Consider the following 21,054-nt stretch of genomic DNA (forward strand, 5'->3'; position numbering starts at 1 on the left):
CGCCACACCAAGGAGAGCGCAGAGGGTTGGCTGGGAAAGCCTTCCACATATATATGCACCTCTCCATGTCACTCCATCACCAATATTGCTACTACCACCCACACCAAAATTAATGCAGTGGAATAAGAATGCAAAGTATCCACAGACTAACGTCATCCTCCTGCACTGTAGAATGTTCAAATACATAAGAACCTTCAAAGAGTTCCCTGGCTAGATTTCACCATAAATGTTTGAACCGTATTAAATAATTTTTTCCAAGAAACAGATCTTCTATTTTCATTTGTTATCATATTATCTAAGCAATGCTGTCCTGACTAGAAGTATAAATTTCATACCATCTAGAATATAAAGCTTTGGAGTCAGGTACAAATTTTGTAATATCACTTGTGTTGCAATTTACAACTTGTTTGTTTTGTTGTTGTTGTTGTTTCATTTTCCATCTACAAAGATGGCTGGATAGGCCAGTCTCTGTAATGGGTTACAAAAGTAACTTAAAAACGAGACATGAAAACTCGTCACATTGAGGACGAGTTAGGTGATACGCTTGTGGTCATCAGATGACAGTCATCTGTGATCGACAAAGAAAATAATGTGATATAGGCACCTTGAAGTTATATTGAGCGTGCATGCGAAACCGTTTCTGTAACCACTCGGCCACGGGTCATCCACAGAAATGGTAAGACAAAAAAAAAAACAACAATGTATAGATATAACAGGGGGAAAGTCAATGCCCACTCAACTAACGTGGCCGTGCGAACATCTATTGCATTGCTAGACGGAAAAGCGGCCTTGTAACGACTGAGGTCGCTATGCCATTTCTGGCAACTTGGGAAAAATACGTCCCGCAGACATAAAACCTATAATCGGCTGGTTTTGATACCTTGCCTTTAATCACAATTTTCAGTGTAATGACGTCATCAAATTACAAAACAATGACATCGTCTTGAAAGACAATTGTTCAAAGTACAACACCTCAGTCGTCGTCATTACATACTATGATCGGTTTGACAAAGTCAACCTGCAAAATTTGCTGCAGTCGAAGCAATGTGGTCTCCAACACACAAAAAAGAGGGATATGGCGTGTGTGTGTGTCTGTGTGTGTGTATAGGTGCGTTTCTATACGAACGTGATTTCTACATGGACGAATATGTAATACAAAATTGAAGAAAAAAAACAGTAAAGTAGCTATGTATTTTGTTTTGTGATCTTGTGGGGTTCGAACCCGCAACCTCACGTCTCTGAGACGTCGCCTTTAACCACTCGGCCACACGTCTCGACGGGAAAATATGGGGAACGTTATGGACTTGAAAGACAGTTGTTCAATATATAACACATTCATCGTACATTGTCAGTTTGCTATTGACATGATCATCTACCGCATGAAAAATGAGGCAGGTATTAGTACCTGTATGAAATTATTATAGGCATGGTTATCAAATTGCCCTAAAATATCCTTATAATTGCCTTATTTTTACACACAGTTATGCTATCCCTTTAAACTCGTCACAGTTTAATTAGAATCATTAACATCATACATTAGTACCATATTCAGTTCCATAGCTGATCACGTTTGCTAATCAATTAAGATTAATTGTCTAGAATGTGTCATATGGCCAACCTGTATACACACGTATATACATACACAATGCTAAATGTATGTATCAAACATCTGTAACACAACTTTGAACTAACTGTAGGAATTATCGCTGCACTTATCATCCATACTTTTTATCACTATCTGAAACTCCACAAAAACCACTAATTGACAAATAATCATCAATACAGAAGACTGAGTACCTTTTTTTACAATGTATAGCTTGTTACATGTATAAATCAGCACAAAGTAACCACGACTACATTGTGTTACTGAATTGATATGAACAAATTTCATTTTGTTACAATATACTACATCAGTTTGAAAAGCCCAGCCTGCAAAACTATGATTTTGCAGCAGTCGAAGTAATGCAGTCTCCAACGCAAAACAAAGGTTTACTGTGTGAGTGTGCGCGTATAAGTGTGTTTACATGCAAACGTGATTTCTACATGGACGAAGGTGTAGTACTCCATTGAAGAAAAAAAGTAAAAAGAAAATCATTATTTTCTTTCGTGCTCTTGTGAGGATCGAACCCGTACGTGTGCAACCTCACGTTTCTAAGACGACGCCTCTAACCACTCGGCCATACGTCTCGACGAGAAAATTAGAGGAACGTAAACTTATGTACGTGAAAGATGAATCAGGAATCGTTTGGTCCGCATTCCATTCTCATTTTCAGTTTTAGATTGCAAAATTGTCAACCTCATTAGGAGATTTCAAAGAATAAAATGCATGATTACTGCAGCTTATTGTCACAGCTACAACATACTTAAGTTTCAGAGGAGATGAAGCAAAATCAGCTGAGATAAAGGTGCTTAAACGTTGTCAAGTCAATGCATGGTTTCTAAAAAAATCACCTCCCATAGACATAACACGTAAACTTGTCCGATTTTGCGTCTTTACCTTTAAACACAATTTAAAGCATGATGACGTCATCAAATTTCAAAACTATGACATGGACTTGAAAGGTAAATGTTCGAAGTATATACATCATATCTGAATTTGGGATAATATTGAGCTTAAACAACAGAGATACGAGCAAATGAATTTCAGAAACAGTACCTTAAAAAAATTAATTCCACTTTTTTGATTTCAGATGATGATATGATGACGTCATAATGTATTCATGGAGATATTGATACTTGAAACGTTATTTCCAATTCATATGTTTTTGTAATATGCAATAAAAACATAGGGTAACCAGACGTTTTAAAGAGCTATGGCGAAATAAACAAAGACATGTTTTTCGCTCTATTTGCACATAGACGCGCACACGAAATTTCAACTTTTACGCCAACGCATTCCTTTGTTATAGGTGAAAATTGATCGGAAATCAATGGATATTGTTACTTAATGTATCAGGAATCCAAATCTGTCAAAAAATGTGCATTTTCATTTTGCTTACGCGCACTACGCGCGAAAATGTGCGGACGGACGCAAACGCGCGAAACGCTTAGAATTGTCTGAAACTTCGAGATTTCCCATTGGTAAGTTATTTTGAGCCTTTTAAAAGTTTGACGCGCGCGTACGCGCACGTAATAATGTCCTAGGTAATTAGCATTAAAATGTAAGATAGAGCGTGACCTGAACTTAATGTCCACCGAAAATGATACAGAAATGACCTTTAGTTATGAAGTTATGATCGATCATGTAACATGGTCCGAAAATCACAAAATGGCGCCTAGATGACGTCATAGATATGTTACTGTCATGAAAACCTTATTGTGGCTAGATATTGTCATGAGACATGTTCCCTGAAAATGTCATGTTATTCCGTAATGTCATTCTTGAGATATTGATGACACAAAATTGTCCAGAAAGAAAGAAGAATAAAAAGAAATAAAGAGAGATTTTGACAATCACAATAGGTGATACGCTGATAGCGTATCACCTAAAAATGTATTTTCCCCATAAGATGTCACAGTCCTAAACTCATGAGAGGAGGCTCTTTAAATAAAAAAATTGGTTTCATTTTGTTCACTGAGGACATGTGTCAGCACTGAGGATCTTAACTGATTCATCATATTACACCAATAAAAGGGAAAACAGACTATTGAGTAATCTACAAAATGGGACAAACTACTTTAAATGCACTCTATAAAAATGAATTGGTACAGCTACAGTGAACAAACACTGCATTACACAATGGTTAAATGTTTTAAATTGCATAATTACACAAATCGTATTGTGCTCATTATGGAGGGATTCGATCATGCATAAAGCAATTTGTTGCCAGCTCATTATCGCAGAACCAATTGATTTTCGGCACATTCTGTCAATACTGTGCCAGCTGAACTGGGCTATTATGGTAATATGCTGGATAGTGTAGCGTTAGTACCGAGAAACAGGTACAATGTAGGAAATCGAGCATTCATTGCAAAACTGTGACAGCAGAGCTGCACTGTTTTTTCTTTTCTTTTTTTTTTCACACACACACACACACATACAACTTTGCCCATTTTCAACAGAGCAGGGCCTACATACACTGTAATGCTTCTAATGCTCACGATGCCAGTATCATGGACTGCACATAAAAAGTTCTGAGGCCAAAGAGTGATACATAGAGAGAGAAAAAAACAAACAGTGCTCAGTAACTCTGATGTCGAAACTCAATCACATTCGATACAACAAAAAAAAAGTTTACAAAGCTCTCAAAATTTACATCCACTTTTAGTTCTACCTTTTATCCAACCATGTCTATTCCAGAAATGAATGTGATAGTTCTGGCACATCCTGATACTGATTTCACCATTTAATCAGACTTTAAATTCATGTTGATCTCCAAGATAATCTGAACAAATGGATATTTGACAAAGGATTGATGGACCACTGCAGTGTGAATTGCTCCTCAGGAGTGAACTGAGATATCATGGTTACTTTCTATTTAATCACATTGTCATATAATCAAATTTCCATTAGCTCATTTTGCAACACTGTTCGTGTGGTCCCCTTGTTATTCATTCAATTCATTTCACGCTATTTCTCCACAAAGTGTGAAGGTGTGTATTCAAATATAAGGAATATCTTCAGTCATAAAGTCAGCATTAATTTTTAATCCAGATGTCATAAATTCAATATCAGTGATCAATATCTTCTATAGTCTATAAATCTATAGGATTTCCTTGCTCATTTTCACACCTCACTGGCCTTTGCCATTTTGACGTGTCGATTTCAATCCATCATATAGTAGACTGCGAAAGGGAGCACAGTGTGGGAACATCGGGGACGAACGGCAGATGAATAGACCGTGCTACAGGCAAGGAGCTGCGGCGCTCTACAAAGACTATTGATTGAAAGACACCAGGTTAGTATGGCCAGGGGAAATGAAGGATGAACCAAACTGATAGTGACAAAGCTCATTCTTGTTCCAGAGAGAGAGAGAGAGGGGGGGGGATGAATAGAAATGTACTCTGTGTGAATGTTCCAATACTCAGGGACCAGAATTTCAAAAACAACAACAATTCTATTCAAAAGGTCTCGCCATACATGTACATCAACCCACTATTTTAAAACTCATCCATTATTCATAATGATGGGACACAGAGACTTTCTTCTCTCTCTGGTAGATTCATGTGGAAATGCAAGAAGGAAATAGAGCATGCAATGTCCCTGTCTGCCATTGATTGTCTATGCCCTTGGCATAATCAATTTGCAGTTTGTATAATTTTAAGGCACCACAAAACCATTGCTAGGAGAACACAGTTCATGCAACTTTTCACAATTGTGAGTAAAGTATTTTAATGTTGTTAATTTGTGACTGTCACTCACAGGATACAATCAACATGAACTGTTTATTGTCGACATCAGCGTTCACCAATGCTTCATTGCATTTATCTTCCCAGAAAACTTGAGATGTTCTCAGTCTATTCAAGAGAAGATGAAGATTCAAATATGCTGCCAAGGCTGAACAGATGCCAAGAATTTTTCTAGCCCTCTGAACCCCTCCCCTAAAAACAGCACGTTCCGACACTAAGATGGGCACCATCACCACACAAAATTTGTCCAACACAACGTCATGGTCAATTTCATACTAAGGCTCTCCATGCCTTAATGAGCCGAGAAATGATGAGCCAATTGGCAAAGCAAGCCGTCATTTGGGGACAGGAAATGGCCAAAAATCAAATTAAAATGCCATTCTTCAGAAATTACACTTGTGTGATCTCTAAGCAGCTGCTCATAGAGTCACCGCAGCGTTGGAAGACCAAACTCAATAAAGACAGGGCAAGGGGTCATTGATACACCCAGTGATGCACATACGTGATAATCCTTTCTAACAGTTATTAACCCATAGTAAATACAAGTTTATACTGATGCATTGTCACGTCTTCATCAAAAGATATTATATGAGGCTCAACATTCACTGATCCAAATTTTTCTTCTTATAAATATATATATATATATATTTTGATGTTCCATATTTCAAAACTTCTATTTTAGCTTCAAATGAAATTCTTCTTCATCAGCTGAGGGAAGAAGAATGTGTTATTTTGTACAAATGATATTCATTTTAGCTAACCTTCAACCAACATGAATCCAAACGAATTACTAACCTGATCCATCAATGCTGAACCTTCCCAGGCCACTTCCATCTCTGATTGTGTAGAAGACTTCTCCGTCCATGCCCATGTCCATGTCAGTTGCAGTAATGGTCATCACTTCAGTGTTGTTGATGCGACCTTCATGAACACTGCCAGTCAACACATAGTTTTCAAAAACGGGAGCATGAATATTTTCATTGACGTCTATGACTTCCACCACAATCTTGCAGGTCGAGCTCATAGCTGGGATTCCTTCATCGCGTATGGCAACCTGGATCTCATACAGCTGGGTGTCTTCATAGTCAAGCATCTCTATCAGTCGCAGAGTGCCATAGTCAGTGTCGATGCTGAACTTTGATGGACCCAGGACATCAAGTCTGTAATGAACAGTCCCGTTGGGAGGATTGTCAGGGTCATGAGCTTGGACAGTCAGGACTGCAGCACCAGTTGGTAGGTCCTCCCGAACTTTGACCTTGTACTCTGGCAGGAGGCAGCGGGGAGGATTGTCATTGATGTCAGCCAGTGTAATCCTGACGATGACGGAACTTGCCAGAGGGGTGTCCGACAGGTCAGAGGCTTGAACTCGCACCTCGTGAACGGGCTGCTGTTCTCTGTCCAGCAGACCTGCAACTCTCAGGTCACCACTTACAACGTCAATGTCAAAGGCAGGAGAGTCACTAATGATGCTGTATCGCACTTCCTGATTGCGCCCTTCATCACGATCTGATGCATGGACTGCAAGGAAGACAAGCCCTTCCTCTGCATCTTCTGGGATCGTGACTTCATACATGTCACCACTCAGATCAAACTGAGGTGGATTGTCATTGACATCTGCCAGTGTTATGGTCAGGGCTCTCTTCTTGGTGTGCTGTGGGCTACCCATGTCAGAAACCTTCACTGTCAATTCGTAAACACTCTGTGTCTCTCGATCCAGTGGCGTCAAGACCTTCAGTTCGCCTGTATCAAAGTCCATTTGGAAATGAGACTGCTCATTCCCTGCAGATATGGCATACACCAACTTTCCATTGAAACCATGGTCAACATCACTGGCATACACGGTGAGGATAGTGCTTCCTACTGGAGCATCTTCAGGCACCACGACAGATGATCTGAATCTGGCATCAAATTCCGGCTCATGCAGATTGGCACTGTAGAGTGCTGCATAGTTTGGTGGCAAGTGCTCAACTTCTTGATTGCTCTTTTGTAGCTGTTCGTACAACTCGACAATCTCCTCAGCAACACTTGTCTCCTGACAGGTGACTTTCAGCCCCCTGGCATGGGCTTGCGGATTGGGGTTTGCAGTGTTGGTGATAGTCATGTTGGTCCTCATGTAGCTAACTGAGTTGGATCCATCCCTGGCTTCAATTTTCAAGCTGTAGAAGATCGGGTCGGAGTCCTCTACCCGTCGAGAGAGGGTCAAGTTTCCCGAGGATGGATTCAAGCTGAACAGGTCATTCACATTTCCTCTTGTGATCCTATACCTTGGTCTGTTTTCGTCAAAGTCCAATGCTGATATCAATGCAATGGCTCTTCCAGGTGGGAAAGACCTGGCAATGGCTCCAACACAGTTTATCTTCTCGAACTTTGGTCTGTTGTCATTCACGTTGATGAGATTGATTGTGACTTCCACTTCAGCCTCTCTACGGAAAGGCGAACCCCAGTCAGATGCCCGAACCCTCAATCTATACTGATGCCTCATTGTCTCATAGTCTAGGACTTTGCTTGTGTTGATGTAGCCTGTTTGGTGGTCAATGGTGAATGGGACTGGGTTCATATTGGCAATACTGTACGAGATGAATCCATTTTCTCCGAGATCAGGGTCGGAGGCATTGACTTTGATCACTGGATAATTTGCGGGATGGTTTTCCTCCACATTCACAACGTAGAAGTCTTCATCAAAGACTGGGTTGTTGTCATTGGCATCAGAAAGGTGGATCAATACATCTGTCTCCACAATAGTTTGCTGCTTGGCATTGCGAGCTACAACCCTGAAGGAGTAGTCTGCCTTGGTTTCTCTGTCAAGGTCCACGGCCACTGAGAGTGTTCCTGTGTGAGGCCCTACGGAAAATGGCACAGAGGGATCAGTGATGACATAGAAGATGCCCATGTTGGCAGCAGCATTGCGAGGAGCTAGAGAGAGGAAAGGTGTGTTGACTGGCATAAGTTCGCTGATTGTGGTATTGAACAGAGCACGAGTGAAATATGACTCAAAATCCATAACTCCATCAAGGAGAACACTGATGACTTTGGAGCTACTCCTCGGAGGTTGTCCACTATCTGTGGCAGCGACGGTCACATTCACAGAAGGAGGTAACCTCGCCAGCAGGAGTGATCTGACAATCTGCATTTGGTAGCGGCCACGGGTTCTCGTCGGGACGATTTCAAAGAAACCCTCGGGGTTTCCCTCGATGATATTCAAAGACGATATTTCTCCATTTTCACCAGGGTCTTCATCGTTGACATACACGACTGCAAAGACGGTGCCTACCTCACTGTTTAGCGAGATAGTTGGCTGCTTCTCAACAGATATTACAGGAGGATGCATGTTGACTTGTGTGACTCTGATGACAAGTGGAACACGCGTCGTGTGGGCAGCTCCACCATATGGCGTAAATCCTCTGTCCTTTGCCACAACTGTGAGCCTGTACTCGGACTGGTGGTAGTAGTCCAGCGGTCTCGTCAGGGATACCACTCCAGTGGTCGTATGAATGGCAAACTGGTCTGTCTGCTGACTGAAGCTGTAGTACACCTCCCCATTCGTGCCACTGTCAGAGTCATGTGCCTCCACTTGGATGATGTTGGAGAACACGGGGTGGTCTTCCCTGATTGTCGCATCATAGCTCCCTCTTAAGAATAGTGGAGGTTGCTCATTCACGTCCTTAACAATAAGGTGAATGTCCGTTGTGTCGACGACACGCTTTCCTCCCACTCTACTCTCTGCACGCACACTGAGGTCATACTCTCCTCTCACCTCCCTGTTGACCCTCAGATTTGGACACTGGCCTCCTCTGTTGCAAGGTTTTATTCTAATTCTCAGGAAGGCAAAGTCACTGACAACCTCAGTCTTTGCGATGAACAAATCCCTAACATTGCTTGTTAATAATGTATACCTGACCCCCATTGACATATTCGACAGGTATATGCCCATTTTCTGCTCCGAGGATATGTAAGTCCTGATGGGCGAGTTCTCCTCTATCGTTGCATTGTAGAGGGGGCGAGTGAACTTGAACTGCTGTCCCGAGACTACGCTGCAGCCCAGCTGGAGCAGGAAGAGGAGGAGGACTGCCGCCATGGTTACTGGAGCCGCCTCAAGCTTGTGGAGATCCCACCTCATTCCCGCCATTGTGGTGGATCTTCTTGGCTATGCAGCTCCGCTAGCCAAACTCACTGTGGAGTAACAAAAAGAATGAAAACCAAGACTTACAAATATGGAACACAGTTGCTACAGTAGAAAACATACAAAGAGAATGCATAGGGCAAATGTGTAGAAAGGCAACACTGATCTGTGGATTGAAAATGACTATGATAGTCATTTTCAGTATCTGAGCATTGTTAATCTAGTTACAAGTATTGTACTGTGTACCTGTTGTGTAATTGATATAATAGCAGATGTGAACTGACATCCATGATTACTGCACTTTGCAATAAGTATGCAAATTATTCTGCATGGATGACTGCAAACTTGTACAAAATCTCATTCAAGTGTATAGTACATGTACATTGTATGTAGTATGATATATAATGTACATAGATCAAAATGATGTCCTTTCCCATCACTGTCTCTTGGTAAGGAGAGGGAATGTAATAACAACAACACAGGAAAAGAAAATACAGGGTAAATCCAGACACTTATATGTATAGTAGCTTGCAAATGGCATACAATATACAGTATACATGTAGGCCTACAGTACATGCTGAATGGACAGTCTAGCTACATGGTGCACATGATGTTAATGACAGCTTTCCTTCTCATGTTAAGTAATGAAGTGGACACTCATTTTCTATCACTCTGAGACCACTTACAGTTTGTACACTGCACTGGCGCATCATACCCACGAGATAACAGGTTTTATACAATTTCTCTTCATAAAAACAACAACAACAACAAACTTTGCTGACTTTAATTAAAAAACAGCAGCAGCAACATTGACATGATTAATCCTCAAATTTTGACAAAGAGGGGCACAGGATGAGGAAATGGAAACATTGAATACCAAAGCCTCCTTACATGGCTGGTGCCAAGTCACAATCCTGCCAGTTTTCCAATTCATATTTGGGCTTATTCAATAGATTTCAGACCACATATGGTCACTGATGGTACATTGTAGCACCAAAAATGTTGTGTACCATACATTGATACCATGTATTTCATCTTCACAAGGTGAAAATACTGTGCAGATCATCTCTGACAGAAGTATGCCCACAAGGCATTTACAGTCTGTATCTCTAGACATTTTCCACATGTCGTGTGCTTTTGACCTCTGAGAATTTGCACATCACAGAAATTATTTCTTGGAAACATCACAGAAATGATTTCTTGGAAAGATAATATTAAAGTACAACTCCAACAAACAACACAAAGCATCCAAATATAATTCTTATTCATAAAGTCTATCAAAATTTCATAGCAGTAACATTGCAGATGTTTTTAAAAATGCACTTTCCTAAGACTCATTTCATGCAAAGTGCTACACCCGTACCTTCCATTTTGTTGACATTTTTGAAGAAATATGTGGTAGATATTCACACATATTTAAAAATGCCTGTAAATATTTCATTTATAATGAATGAAATGACAACATTTCAGATTCTGTCCTTACAGTGTCCCCCTCCCCCATCCTGTTGAATTCCCTATAAATCTACATAAAGAAAAAAATATTTTGCTTAACAAAAATGCATGAAGGTATTTTTCCTAGACAATCAAGCAACCAAATGATGAAATGTTCCACTACCCTAGATGTACTATTACGTTACATCGTACATTGTACTACATGTGTGGAGAGAAGAGCCAGTTGCAGATCTTTACATTGCACACACGTTTTTTCTGGAAAACCACCTGCACATTGGTTTTTGTTGGATTTTGAAAGCAGCGCCGAATTTGAGGGAGACATGATGGTGACGAGGATCTCTCCCTGGTCATGAGACAGAGACTTTCAGATCAATCAGAAGCACATGTTGCAATGTCTGTCAAGCTCAGGAAGCAGAGTGACATTATTCAGACATAGTCTGACTGGTAAATATTTGCGTTGGAATCACTCTCGACCCGCATTCCCACATCTCTGACAGACCTAAATCATTCTGAGGCTGTGTTCTCGCCGACAGGAATTATCAGTCACTATCCATATACTGCCAAGAACACAAAGATTTGATGTGCCTCCCCCTCCCCCTAAGGCCTTACATGTACCTCTCCTTCTCTTTTTCTTTTCTTTTTCTTTTCTATTTTTTTTCCTACATTTTCTTCCATGTCTGCAACAGTAGTACGGGAACAATGGGCAGATTATGACCCTGTGACATCTCCAATGAAAAGTGTGATTTCAGTCAATTGTGTTTTCACTGCATTAACAAAGAATTTGTGAGCTCTCAGATGCAATCAGAATGAATGTTTATTAAACTGAATGCATTTTATCGAGTCAGTAAATACGAAAAGCTTGAAAATGTTTGCCTGAAATACTAAGTGGCCTGAAATATTAAGTTGCAATGTAAAATCCTACAAGAAAAAAATTATCACAGCCAGGATGTAGCTTCTGTATTTTCCTCAAAAGAGTTAGGAATAGTTTTTGGCAATACAATGTTAAATATTAAATAATCTTTAAAATGGAAAATTCACACTTGAATGTCTGGAGTTTCTCAGGGTTTTGCTGGATATGTAAAATAACCCAAATCAGTGGTAAAATCCCTCGATGCATGTTTGCAAGTCTACAAGTCCACATCTTTCACTGGAAACCATATTTCTCCAATCCATTATAAGTGACTGAAGTGTTGTTTGCAAAAAACAAACAAACAAACAAACAAACAAGGTGAATAGTGCACCTTTCTTGCATTGCAGTAGTCATTTTTCTTTACCAATATTGTAGCTGTTGGTTCACAAAGAGAAAAAAGAGAGAGGAGCATAGGAATACAGGATATCAGATTCATCATGCCCCTACACAGGTATTGATGATTTCAGGATGACTTCTTGCAAACATCAACATCCAACGGAGGATCTGGACAGCTGCCAGCAAGACAAATCCCAAAGTAAGACTTTTGATATCAGAGAGGAAACGATGAGGAAGTCATTAATAAGTGGATTGCTTCCTGCTGTGTAGAGGGTGCCATACCCGCCCCACAAGGCCTCAATTACAAGCCCGCGTGGGTGGTGGCTGGACCACAGCTTTCCCAATCCAATTTGAAAGATGTCAGCTGCCTTTCCAATTGAAGTTCACTTCCATCTCACTTTCATTCGAAAGTTATTTGAACTACTGACCAGAACTTCATCAAATCCTCTGCAATGAGCGAAAAATAAATAATGAATTGATACACTGTGAAATGTGTGTTTACCTTCTTATTCTCTCTTTAACCTATGATACATGAACCTTCAAGACATTCCTTACTATGTAGCATAATGAAAGTTGCCCCTTTTATTCAAATAATACACTTTGAAAACTTTGTACGAGAGGTTAATTTGACTTGTACTTTTGAATGTCCTCTTCACATGCAATAAACTTTTTTATTTCTGCTCAATTAAATACTGAATTTCCAGAATTCCTGTAAGGCTGCAAACTATCAAAATACACAATGTTTAAAACTTAAGTATCAGATGTAAGGCAACTTAATTTGGTGACACTTCGGTGGTACTTTGGTTGTTGCTCATTTGTAACATTTTGAAACCAATAAATATAAAAAAAGAACAAAAAAAAAGCATCATGAAAAATTCATGACAAATAAAACTTCCCAAAAGCAGAAAGCATCTACATATAATTTTTGTAGAAAACTGAATGTACTATACAGTTGTACAATGTACTGTAGGTCATAACAACAATAACATCTTTACACAAAGAGGTCTGATCTACATGTACAACCAGAACATATTGTACATGTGTATGCATACAGTCATTGGGAAACAAGTTCAGTTACATCTGAATGATTTTCCCACCACCACCATCTTGCTTCTCTCTCTCTCTCTCTGAAATGCCAACAGGACCCAGCTGATTTGTCAGGAATTGAGCCAAATGTACTCGGTCCCAGAGCTCCCGAAATAATGGGTTTGCTGAATAGAATTGATGTACTAGGGCATTAAAGGGATGGTACAGTATTGGTGGAGATGAGAATTGGGCTTTAAACTTTTTGCGAGATACCAAGAAAACACTAATGATATAGTACAGACCATACCATTTTAAGAGGAATTCAAAGTTTATTTGATTAATATCGTGTTTGGAATGACTGAAACATCCAAAAACAAAGTAAAACAAAGCGACCGTAATGAAGTGTGGGTCCCACACTCTATTAGAATTACTCTTTTGTGGATATCTCAGCCATTTCAAAACCAAATTTCATCAAATAAACGTTTAATACCTCATAGAATTACATGCTCTTTCATATTTCATAAGAAGTTTCTCATTATCTCACTAAAAAAAGTTAGTAACCTGAAATTAGGTCTCAACCAAAACTATATGATCCCTTTAACGAGCCCATCAACATTTTAGGTCAAATTTTGAAGCCTGGGTCTAAAATGATATCATGCAGTTGGCCACTAAGAGCTGCCAAATGACAGCCAGATACTGCACACCACAAGCTGAACAGAACACAGAGTACAGTATCAGGCTTACAAAGTTTACATTGTATCTTTTATGCGGGTTCCGTGAAATGTACAATATTCAAGTTGGACAGACTGTATGCTCCTTTGGGTCAAACTAATTACTGCTAAAACTTTGTTGGTATCCAATTGTCTTTACGTATGGCTTTCTGAACCACAAAACATTAGTCTTTTCATCTTTTTGTTTTCATAGTTCATCTTTACGATGCCTGGTTCTCTTCCCACATCCCTGATTTTACAAACTGTCATACAATCATACAATGTGTAAAGTCAATGTTTACCGTGTTCCTACTTTCAAACACTAGAATTAATGGCAAGCTTTACCACTATTAACAACTGAACCTTATGGTAATAAACCTCACACTGCAGAATGTGCACTGCACACCTGTGTATTTAGTCCACACATAACATTAACATTAATCTCTCCCTGAAGTAGTATTTACTAAAGATGACAAGGGAAGAAACTCATAATGGGGCACTCTACAGAAATCTGAACAACTTCTCCGTAGCCAGCAGCGGTGGTGGGCTACCAGTACAAGTGCAAATACACGAAGAGCCGAGACGTACGTGTAGATTGTGTGCACATTATCTCAGTCCGGAATGTGTGCATATGGGAATAAAATCATGACTGGCTTCATTAGGTAGCCACTGGAGAGCCGGTGAGGCAGACCAGAATGCACTAGTGGCTGGCTAATGATCCCTGAACATCTTTGCTGGGTTGAGTAATTGCAAGTGCTTCTTCGGAGAAAAATATTGCTGCTCCAAACATTAGATATGAAATACAGTATGCCCTTAATGGTAACATCATCAACATTCCATTAGATCTTCATTCTCTCTTTTTTTTTTTTGACCCTGATAGAATTATGCCTTTTATATTTTGTTATTTTTCCAAAAAGGGGGAATGGGGGTTTTGTACTTTGTAAATGGAAAATAATGCTTGAAACTGTACACTGCAGGAATGCCATGATGCAAAGGGAAGAGTTCAGAAAAAGTTACAGCAAATTATCCAAATGATAAGTTTACAACATCCAAATGTTTGGCAAATCATAAACTTTAAACCTGTCACTATGACCTACAATACAGTCTGGGGTACATTATTTGTACATACATTGTATGTATGTAAGTGTAAATATATTAAACAAAATGAGGTCAGATAAAATGTCATAACTTCATCATAATCTGGGCATTCAGTACATTGTATGTCAGCAAACTAATTGACTCTTGATCTGATCACTGATATACAATGTATTTGTGGCTATAATGATACACTATTTAAAGCAGCTCTGTCACATAATCTCTATTCATAACTGAAGCAAGCAACATGGCAGTTGTTTTTACCTAGTTGGCAATGATTGAATCTGGACCGAAGTTTAACATTGGGCATTCTAGAGAGTAATTGTATTTGGCCAAAAATCTGAAATAGTTTGGGGTTTGTTTGTTTTTTATCCTCATGTAGACTTGAAAAATTCATTCAAAGCATTACCCATCTGGAAAAGACTATGAACTCCATTGGTACTAAAAAAACACAGATATTGGAATGTAAAGAACATAATTTGCCATTAATGTCATGCTACTTTTGAGGAACAAAAAATCATGGCATTTCCTTACTTGCAAAAACAAGAAAGAAAAAAAAAAACTGCATTTCCTCTGTGGTGAATAAAGTGGGAAAAAAAAAAACACAAAACTTCATATACAAGTGGAGATATATTTGAACTACAGCATTCCCAAAACTCTGGGGTGTGAGAATACTTCTGGGGAAAAAAAGCCTGAAAAATATTTGAAACTTGTGGGGAAAACTCGTCAGTGCATTAAACTGTGGAAATTTCCAAGTCCATTTCATTTGCCAAAAATTCTGACAAGTGGGTTTTAGAGAGAGTAAAAACATCTGAAATCAGATATATTCTGAACTCTCACTTCAATGAAAATTACACATGTACAGACTGTACACCTGTACTTGGTTCAAGAGAAGACAGAATGTAAAGTATACCACTTCAGTGAAATAATAGCAAGTTGACATAACCTTAATAAAAATCTTACCATTCTCCAGTTGTCTGAAAGAATTTGAACTTTTAATGATATACAAATTATTCATTATATTTTGTGAAATAATGTACACTGTACACATGCATCTTATTTTTTCAGGTCCATGTGCAGACTGTAAAGTGATAAATTTACAAATTATGCTCACAAAGAGAAATAATTTGAACCATGTAAATACAATAAACAACCATTATGAAAAAAAAGAGAAATAGAGAAAAAAAAAATCACACATCTACCCTTGACACTGACAATGTCTTTTGCGTCTTCAAACTATTTCAACCAGCCAACTTACCATAATAAACATTGTACACTTCTTCTTTTTTGCTATTTCAAACTTCAATGCATCATCCAGATGATGCTCTGCGAAATGCAATTTAGCCTCTGCTGGAAGCCCCACCTAATTTTCTTTCAAAAAGTTTATATGACATCATCTTCCTCATCTCCAAGGGCAGGCTTGTTTGCAATCTATACAACTCCATGCACCATCTTCTGGGTTCAATTTAGTTTCTTTCTACTCCTTCCCCCTCTCCATTCAGTGTGAAGACTGAAGGGTTTAATCCCCCTTTGGAAAAAAATGAATGTTTGGAGAACAGTTTAACACAGGTCTGTTGAGATTAGAGGGGGAAAGGGATTAGCTGGGGCAGGCTCTGGTGCTAAATCCTCCTAAATTAGCCACAAACAAATGAGCCTGAATAGATTAATTAACAATCAGAAATTCCACACACAATTCTCAGGAAACACATCAACTTGTCCATCATTCTTTATTTCCAAACTGTGTATTCTAAGACAGAATCATATTTTCAATATTACGAAACTATTAAAGCACAACACACAATTAACCCCAAAAAAATCTAGAAGTACATGTACAACTTGTATACCAATTAATTGTTTTGTTTCCAAAGCAATGTTCTGAAAATACTGTATGCTCCTACCATAAATATATAAAATACATGTATATCAAAAAACATCTGGATCTGATATGAATTTAATCTTATTTCCCCCAATTTCAAAGTGCTTTGTTTTCCAGTTAATGCTCATAATCAATGAATTGATTATTGCTGCCTCATTAAACATCTTCAATACAACAAGCCTATGATACGAATAAAAACAAAAAAGTTTTGCCTGATGGCTACAACTACTTCTTCAATACTACAGCAGTGCAGTATTAGCAGTGTAAAAGGGGAAACCCTCTTATAAAATTGACAAGTGTTTGACATGTCCAAATAGAGCAGTCACTTTCTTATCAGAATGAATGCACTATATTTTGAATGAAACTCATGAATATAAATAGTTAATGATTACGTGTATTCCCCTCCAAACTCAAACATTGGCCATATACAGGCCATACTCAGATTTGTGTGCTCATATTTAAATGTATGTATACGAGTATGCTCTGCAGAGTACCTGACTGAATTTTTATAAAAGAAGAGGAGGAAAAGCAGAAGAAGAAGGAGGAGGAGGAGGAGGACGAGGAGGAGGAGGACCAGAAAAGAATTGTTTTTGGGGTATGGCAGGACTCCGGAGTCAGACAGATGACTGAATTGAAATGACTGCTGTAGGGCCTACTTGGCATTTCAAAGTGATATCAAGCGCTAGTGGACTGTAGGCCCTACACACTGATGTGTAAAATGTCAACCTCCATACTTAAAACCTAAAGTGACTCAAAAAGTAGCAACTTGATGATGATCCCAAAGTAGGACTAGCGGGGCAAAATTTTGCTGTGTTAAAACGCAACATTCAGTGTAATAAATCAATGTAGACCTCTACTTTCTTTCCCCCGATTATTTTTTTTTTTTTTTTTGGGGGGGGGGGGTGTCGTTTTGAATGCACCATACATACACAATAGGCAGATGCACGACAAATACATTATGAGATTGATGATGATTCCAAAGTAGGACTAGCGGGGCAAAATTTTGCTGTGTTAAAACGCAACATTCAGTGTAATAAATCAATGTAGACCTCTACTTTCTTTCCCCCGATTTTTTTTTTTTTTTTTTGGGGGGGGGGGAGGGGGTGTCGTTTTGAATGCACCATACATACACAATAGGCAGATGCACGACAAATACATTATGAGATTGATGATGATTCCAAAGTAGGACTAGCGGGGCAAAATTTTGCTGTGTTAAAACGCAACATTCAGTGTAATAAATCAATGTAGACCTCTACTTTCTTTCCCCCGATTTTTTTTTTTTTTTTTGGGGGGGGGGGGGGGGAGGGGGTGTCGTTTTGAATGCACCATACATACACAATAGGCAGATGCACGACAAATACATTATGAGACGGGACTCTCATCATTTATGTCTTTATGAAGCAGAATATTTTAATGAGAGGCAACAACTAGCATCATCATTAAAGACCTTGATTCAAGGTTAGCTCGAAATCAGACTGCACTCCGGCCGGGCTGGGTTACAGAATGTGCCATGTAAATCCAGCTGGTGCCTAAATAAAAGCAACATGACGTATTAATAACAGCAGGCGCCATAATGTTGACGATAGGCACGGCTTGAGCAGTGGCGGGCCCTGTCGGCGAAATTCCTTCGCTTATCCCTGCATAGAGCAGACACCACACCAATTCGCGTGCCGATTCTGCAGACAATTGGCGATAAATGTACCCCCTCTTGTACTTGCGCAAGGCCGCGAAATCCTATCACAGATCGATATATCAATTTGGTTCCACTAACTTACACGATAGTATCCACATTTAAAAGAAAAATGCCGCAACTTCATATCTTCCTACTCTTGAAGCAATACATGTTTCTGGAATAATACCATGAAACAGATCAAAGTTCCGTTTTTTCAACGATTACAACTAATTTAAGTCAGAGAAGTTATAACCGTTACACCAATAGAAGCACACTCGGCACTCTCTTAGCTCTTGCTTGACGACCCACCGCGGAGCTGGTTGGCATACCAGACCACGGCGTGTTGCGTCAAGCAATTCGCGAGTACAGTGGAATAACAAACGACACTATAAATAGTTTGGCAACTTTCGCAGTATGAAATGAGATGTTTTAACACATACCTCCCACAGTATGTTCCACCAGTCATTTGGGTTATATTCCACAATCATAGAAATCCACAGTAAATACAAGTAGTCTTCATAATTGTCCGAACGGCCCTCTCTCTCGAAATCGGATGTCAGACGACGCGGTATCCTTCCCACTCCGCGCAGAGGCCTTCGACCAAATGTGAAATACTCGTACTTCTTCACGTTGGCTGCGCTGATGTGCACGCATGCATGGTGCACTCACACACAGCACACCGCCGCAGTATCACAGTGGTAGGAAGATGCAGAATCGATCGGTCGCAGACTGGGGTTACGTGTAGAAAGCAATACACACACACACACACACACACACACACACGGAGCTGGAACTCCAATCTCCTGCTAACCAGCCTCGTATTGCGTAGGAGCATAGGAGGGAGTACGACACCCTTATCCCATGGTGGCCCAGCGGAGCTGGTGCGCAAAATCATTGGTGCGGAGTACACGCGTATTGCTCACTTTTTATCAAAAGCACCTGTGTCTGAAAACTTGACTGTTCCTCTCTTCAAAAAAATGTTTCAAGTTTAAGTTTCAAGTTTATTAAAAATTTCCACAATACAAAAATTACATAAGAACAATAATATGTAACAAGGAATACATTGTTGAATATGTGATTAAAACAATTTGCAGAATTGAATATAAATTGACAATGCATGTAGATGCATATAGATGTAAAGTGGAGGGGTCTTAGAAAAGCAAGCTTGTATAATAAGAACCCCTGGAAAGGCAAGTTAAGACATGTAATATAATAACTCACTACTATATACAAACATTAAAGCCATAGAATAATTCTAGTGGAATTCCTCAATCCCTCACACACACACACACACACACACACACACACACTACCTATGGAATTTTAAAGCAAAACATAATTGGCATTAGACTATATTACTCAAATGGAAAGCGATGAGATGAAGTCATGTATGTAGAATTTAAAAGGAGCAGCATCAATGAGACTGAGAATATCGATGAAGCAAATACTTCCGAGCCAACACTTTAAATCTGGAAAAAGTGGTACTATCTTTAACATCTGAGGGCAACATGTTCCATTCTTTTATGCAAGACACATAAAAAGAATTTAGGGCAATACTGGTAGCTACACGAGGTAGATGCAGAAGGTTTTTCTGTCGTGTATTATGGGAATGAACAACTGAGTTTTTGCATTCAAATGTCTGACCAACGAATGTTCTTATGATGGTCATTTATCTGTTCACGTTCTATGATATATCAAAAACATCAATGATCATGGTGATGGTCCGGGAAGTTTTCTACATAGGCATCTTTGAATAAGGATGTAATGAGTCACCTCAACTTTGCAAACAACCCGACGCCACGTTATCTTTCTTCTCTTTTTCTTTCCCCACGATGTAGATGCATCAGGAGATTTAATATCGATTTTAGGGGTCTTTGTCTGTTTGGGAACAATGCTCGGTTTAAGCTGGTTCGCTGAAGACACGCTGGCAGGTATTCAACGCGGAATTTGGTTAACAAAAGATAATTAGATGATGGAAGTGTATACAAGTGTAGTTTGTCGAGTCCGAGGCGTTGGCTCTCAACACCTTCAACTGAAAAAAAAAATCGAGTTATTTTGGCTTATTTGTTAATGAAAATATCATTATAAGCTACTGCGATGTCCAAGTACAATCTGAATGAGGGTTTGTTCCAGCAAGAGACGTAAATACAGATCAGTGAAATGCTCGGAAGTTTCCTAGCACTACATATTCATGATAAGATTATAAACTAAAATTTGAAGACTATCCAATGGGACAATCACTATTTTTTTTTAACTGTTAACTTTAAACTATTCGTTTGTCCAAGGGATGTTGCTGATACAGGGATAGTTCTTCATCATTTCATTCTTCGTAATTTGTTTTTGACAAAATGAACAAGCAAATGATATAAACTATCTTCGTTCGCTTCCCTCCCAGAGAAATTCCCTCTCTTCTTTCTTTCTATAAATCAACAACAACAACTTCCCTCCCAGTCGTGTTTGTATTAATATAATTTGAGTGGAATCATGTGAGAGCTTCATTGACACAAC

At 39.2% G+C, this 21,054-nt stretch overlaps 1 protein-coding gene across 1 annotated transcript; it reads right to left on the reverse strand.

Moving 5' to 3' along the window:
• Nucleotides 1-6,139: 6,139 nt before the first annotated feature.
• On the reverse strand, nt 6,140-19,123 carry LOC140235248 (protocadherin Fat 1-like). The gene is made up of 2 exons (XM_072315280.1): nt 18,987-19,123; nt 6,140-9,519 (listed from the first exon to the last, which is right to left on the reverse strand). The coding sequence occupies exon 2, from the start codon at nt 9,473-9,475 to the stop codon at nt 6,140-6,142; it is 3,336 nt and encodes a 1,111-aa protein (XP_072171381.1). The 5' UTR covers nt 9,476-9,519; nt 18,987-19,123.
• Between the last annotated feature and the right edge of the window lie 1,931 nt (nt 19,124-21,054).

This window comes from Diadema setosum, chromosome 11 (assembly GCF_964275005.1).
Source record: "Diadema setosum chromosome 11, eeDiaSeto1, whole genome shotgun sequence".
Taxonomy (NCBI): domain Eukaryota; kingdom Metazoa; phylum Echinodermata; class Echinoidea; order Diadematoida; family Diadematidae; genus Diadema; species Diadema setosum.

Bases quoted from the DNA above. Each gene is read 5' to 3' on its own strand.
- LOC140235248 (XM_072315280.1), bottom strand. From the start codon at position 9,475: ATGGCGGGAATGAGGTGGGATCTCCACAAGCTTGAGGCGGCTCCAGTA.